This window comes from Otolemur garnettii, unplaced genomic scaffold, assembly GCF_000181295.1.
Source record: "Otolemur garnettii isolate 467f Iridium unplaced genomic scaffold, OtoGar3 scaffold00016, whole genome shotgun sequence".
NCBI classification, from domain to species: Eukaryota; Metazoa; Chordata; class Mammalia; order Primates; family Galagidae; genus Otolemur; species Otolemur garnettii.
Window position 1 is genome coordinate 14,827,618 of NW_003852411.1, and position 5,011 is coordinate 14,832,628.

At 38.2% G+C, this 5,011-nt stretch overlaps 1 protein-coding gene across 2 annotated transcripts in view; it reads right to left on the minus strand.

Annotated features, from left to right (window-relative positions):
• The window catches only part of RALGPS2 (Ral GEF with PH domain and SH3 binding motif 2), a 117,810-nt gene that overhangs the window by 105,384 nt on the left and 7,415 nt on the right, over positions 1 to 5,011 (minus strand). For both annotated transcript variants that reach the window (XM_012802712.2, XM_012802711.2), the window contains exon 3: positions 4,499 to 4,549. In XM_012802712.2, coding sequence (XP_012658166.1) covers positions 4,499 to 4,549 — 51 coding nt within the window. The remainder of the gene's footprint in view (positions 1 to 4,498; positions 4,550 to 5,011) is intronic.

The window sequence follows — 5,011 nt, forward strand, 5'->3', positions numbered from 1 at the left end:
TTTCTCAGACTCTAGGATCTTCCTCCAATTCACGCTAGAATCCAATGAAGAAATAAACTCTGCCCTAAGTGCCACCTTGTATACTGACAGCTTATCGGCCTGGTCAATAGTAATTCCACATGTATATGAAAATATCTCATCACGTAAACATCTAAAAGTAAATTTTTAACTTCTGAACTAAACTTAGTGGCTCAAAGGATGCTTTTTAAAAGGTCAAACTTAAGAATAGTACTGTTTTCAGTACAGTAGGTAAATAAATCCCCATTTTAGCAAAGCTAATTAAAATTTAGCAGTCTTGTCATCCCTTAAAATTTGTTCCATGGATTTAACTTGCAATTTTAAAATTAGGCAGTAAAGAGAAATCTTCAAATAGCAATGCACACATATAAGGCAATTTCTTTTTTCTTTCTTTTTTTTTTTTAAAGACAGAGTCTTTACCCTGTCACCCTGGGTAAAGTGTCATGGCATCATAGCTCGCAGCAACCTCCATCTTCTGGGCTTAAACAATTCTCTGGCCTCAGCCTCCCAAGTAGCTGGGACTTACAGGTGCCCACCACAACGCCTGGCTATTTTCTGGTTTTAGTTGTCATTGTTTGGCAGGCCCAGGCTGGATTTGAACCCACCAGCTCTGGTGTACGTGGCTGGCAGCTTAGCCACCTGAGCTACAGGCGCCGAGTCTTAAGGCAATTTCTTTTTTTTTTTGAGACAGAGCCTCAAGTTGCCGCCCTGGGTAGAGTGCTGTGACATCACAGCTCACGGCAACCTTCAACTCCTGGGCTTAAGCAATTCTCTTGCCTGAGCCTCCCAAGTAGCTGGGACTACAGGTGCCTGCCACAACACCTGGTTATTTTTTGGTTGCAGCTGTCACTGTTGTTTGGCAGGTCCAAGCTGGATTCGAACTCACCAGCTCAGGTGTGTGTGGCTGGTGCCTTAGCTGCTTGAGCCACAGGCATAGAGCCTTAAGGCAATTTCTTAATGATCATTAAAAGTGTATTTGAAAGAATAGTCATGGATTCATCTTAAACCATGAAACTACTATGCCCAATTTTAGTTGCATTTATTCTGGAAACACATGAGAAGGCAAAATCCCACAACTGATGACCACCTACCCTATGAAAGAATTACTTTATTCACAGGAGTCACAGCTTCTCTTATGTCTTGTAGGTTTGTTCTGTAAAGTGAAATTCTTGATCTAAATTTCATCCTGTAGGTTCCAAAACTCTTAAAGGGACTGCTCTAAGGGTGATGTTGTAGGGATACCTACAGACAGAAGAAGAGAAAAGGCCAATATAGACCAGCGTGTAGACAGAGATTGAAGGAAGAAAAGCAAAGCAAAGGAATCTGCAAAAAGACTGGGGGGCCCAAGGGGATAGGAGATCCTCCAAAGGAGAAGGTAATTATTGATGAGGTATCTTTGTGCTCAAAGTAAAGTGTAAAGACTTAAAAAGGAATATGGTATATATCCCTTTAGTGTTCAGCCTAAATGGCTATTTAGAAAGAAGTGTCAGCCACAGATGAAGTGTTCACTACTATTCCTATATTTTTAATACACAAAGTGAAAGGGGTATCCAACCTTTTGGCTTCTCTGTGCCACACTGAAAGAAGAAGAGTTGTCTTGGGCCACACATTAAATACACACCCAGTAATGAAAGCTGCTAAGCAGGGAAAAAAAAAGGTCCGTGCACAGTTTTCACATCCATCCACCAACTCCACAAATAAGTAAAAAAAATCTTCACATAATCTGCTTGCAGCCCCACAGCAGCACCCCTTGGACATCCCTGCCAGAAACCATGTAACTCCAATTAATATGATAAATAAAAAATGCCCATTCTCTTTTCTAATGTACTCTCATCTTCTCTTCCTTCTTTCCAATATGTTAAGGATGCCTCCAAAATGAGATCAGAGATAAAGGTGGGAACTTCCTTCTACAATCACTGATGCCATATGTCCCTGCTCGACCAATCAATAATTTTCTTCATTACCTTCTCTAGTCCTAACCCAACCCCTCCCTTACTATATTAAGGAAGTTCATGGTGATGAACAAGAACATGAACTGACAAAACATCTGCATCTTGCTTCTAACGACAATTAATTTATTCTGCTCTACAAAAAATATCCTCTGCACATCCTTTTTGTTCTTTTTTTTTTTTTGAGATAGAGTCTCACTCTGTTGCCCTTGGTAGAGTGCTATGGCATCACAGTTCACAGCAACCTCAAACTCTTGGGCTTAAGTGATTCTCTCCCCTCAGCCTTCCAAGTAGCTGGGACTACAGGTGCCCGTCACAACGCTGGCTATTTTTTGTTGCAGTTGTCGTTGTTTAGCTGGCCTGGGCCGGGCTCAAACCTGCCAGCCTCGGTGTATGTGGCTGGTGCCTTACTCACTGAGCTATGGGCACCAAGCCTCCTCTGCACATCTTATTTACTTTTTTCAACTCTCTACCTATAGTCATGGATTGTTTATATTTTAATTTTAATGCAAATGATAGTTTATTAAAAGAAAGAATTATGATATTCCTGAATTTGGAAACTTGATATTGCAAAGTCTCTTGGCATACCTAGAAAGTTTGCACAGAAAAAGCTCTTTATACACATATACTGTCAGGAATATCTCAATTGTCAGTTTCTCAGAATTTTTTTTTTTTTTGGAGGCACTGTCTCACTCAGTCAGCCTAGGTAGAGTGTCTTGGTGTCACAGCTCACAGCAACCTCAAACTCTTGGTCTCAAGGGATCCTCTTGCCTCTGCCTTTGGAGTACAGGAGCCTACCACAACACCCGGCAAGATTTTCTATTTTTAGTAGAGACAGGGTCTCACTCTTGCTCAAACTCCTGAGCTCAAGCAATCCACCCACCTTGGTCTCCCAGAGTGTTAAGGTTATAGGCATGAGCCACCACACTGGTCCAGAAATATTTTAATAAGATTCTGAATTATCTCTCACATTGTCTAGCGGTTATACTTTCCCTGATTTAATCAGCACCCTTCTTTGATCCGTAATGAATACTACTTATACAGAAGAGCATTATTCTTTATTTTTAATGCCTGTTTGTTGATAGAACCTAAAAGACTGACTGTATTGATCTACTAGGACAAAGAAAGCTTGAACTTCCTTCTCAGAAAGTAATATATGTGAGAAGACTTTCAGGCAGAGCCTTTCACTTTATAAACATTTAAGAACCTCATAAGAGAGATAAACATTAACCAATGTAATGATTACAATACAGATTCCAAGCATAGTCATCACTTACTTAAAACTTACTGAAAGCACCAGAGAATTGCTACTAGAGAGAAAAATGGACTGCAAGCCACCTTTCTATCATAATTCATCCTATGCTGAATAATACAAAACTCATTCTGAGTTTCTGACAAGAAATTCCACTGTAATGTATGCAATAGATGTGGCAATGCCTTCAGAAGAAATACAAGCTTTACAGTGCATCAAAGAATTCATAGTAGACAAAAAAACTAAAATGAACACCCTATGACTGTGATAACACAGAAAAACCTTCAGAATATAGTCACTGTTTCCTCAACATTAAAGAAATACCCTGGAAAGAAGCCCTGTAACTGTATAAGAGCCTTTTAAAAGAAAACAAACCTTCATGATCAAAAGAGAAATCATACTGGGGAGATCTTGGTATAGAAATGTGGAAAAACTTTAATTAAGAGCAGAGCTCTGACTGACTACCAGAAATTATACTAGAAACGAATGAATGTAACCCTTGAGCTAAACTTACTCAGCACTTACTCAGCACTGGAGAATTCATACTAGGAAGAAACTTGAAAATATTCTACATTATGGAAGGAAAAATAACTCCTGTTTCTGCAGAAAGAGTATTATTTTTAAAAAGTCACACTGGATGGGTAATAAACTTTTAAAGAAATGACTCCAAATATAACAAACACTATAAAGTATGATGCTTTCATTTAACAAACTCCTCTACTGAACAGGCTGTTAGTCTAGTGGAAGAGATACATTCTCGCTCTTGTGGAATGTACATTCCAGTGAGGGAATAACAGACATCTAATCTGTAACTGTTTAACTCGTGACCCACCCCCCATCCTTTATCACCTATTAAGACTCCTGCAGTTTTGATTAAAGTTATTATTTATTAATGCCTTATAATTATACTTAACTATAGCTCTTAGTCTAAAGTCACCCATTTCTGGGAATATTCAAACATCTAAAAGGCATTTTAAAGATGAACCAGTCCAAGCAAAGCACAGAATTAAAAGTTATACATGGATTTCCTACTGAGCAGGGGTCAGTCCCCCTGACCCCTGAGTTGTTCAGGGTCAGCTGCAGTTCTATTTATAACTTAATGTACAGCTATAAATGCCATGTGGGCTTCTGAAGCCTGAATAATATACAAATAATGTCAAAAATTTTAAACATTTTAAAATTAATAGAGTATAACTTGACATTTCTAGTATGTCTTATTTTGAGATACCATAATTGATCATTTTCCTTATTTAAAAGAAATATTGCTAAAACTACTTACATCTGGTTGAATAGCTTTAAATACTGGAACATCCATTAGTGTTATCTGACCCTGAAATAAAAAGTAAAAATGACAACTTCTTCTTTGGAATTCTATGATATACCAAATATTCTAAATTTAAATTATATTATATACTAAAATATTACTGAATATTCAACTTTATAAGGGTTTATAGAAAATGAAAATTTAGCCTTTATACCATTAAATATAATTATTCCCAATTATCTAATATCAATTTTATTTCCTTGGGAGACAAATTAGGTAAAGTTAGAAAATAAAAATTGTAAAAATCTGGACACAGTCATACATTACATACAAATAAAAATTAAAAATCAGGGGTGGCGCCTGTGGCTCAGTGGGTAGGATGTCGGCTCCATATACCAAGGATGGCGGGTTCAAGCCTGGCCCTGGCCAGCTAAACCAGCAGTGGCAACTGCAACAAAAATAGCCAGGCATTGTGGCGGGTGCCTGTTGTCCCTCCTACTCAGGAGGCTGAGTTGGAGGTTGCTGTGA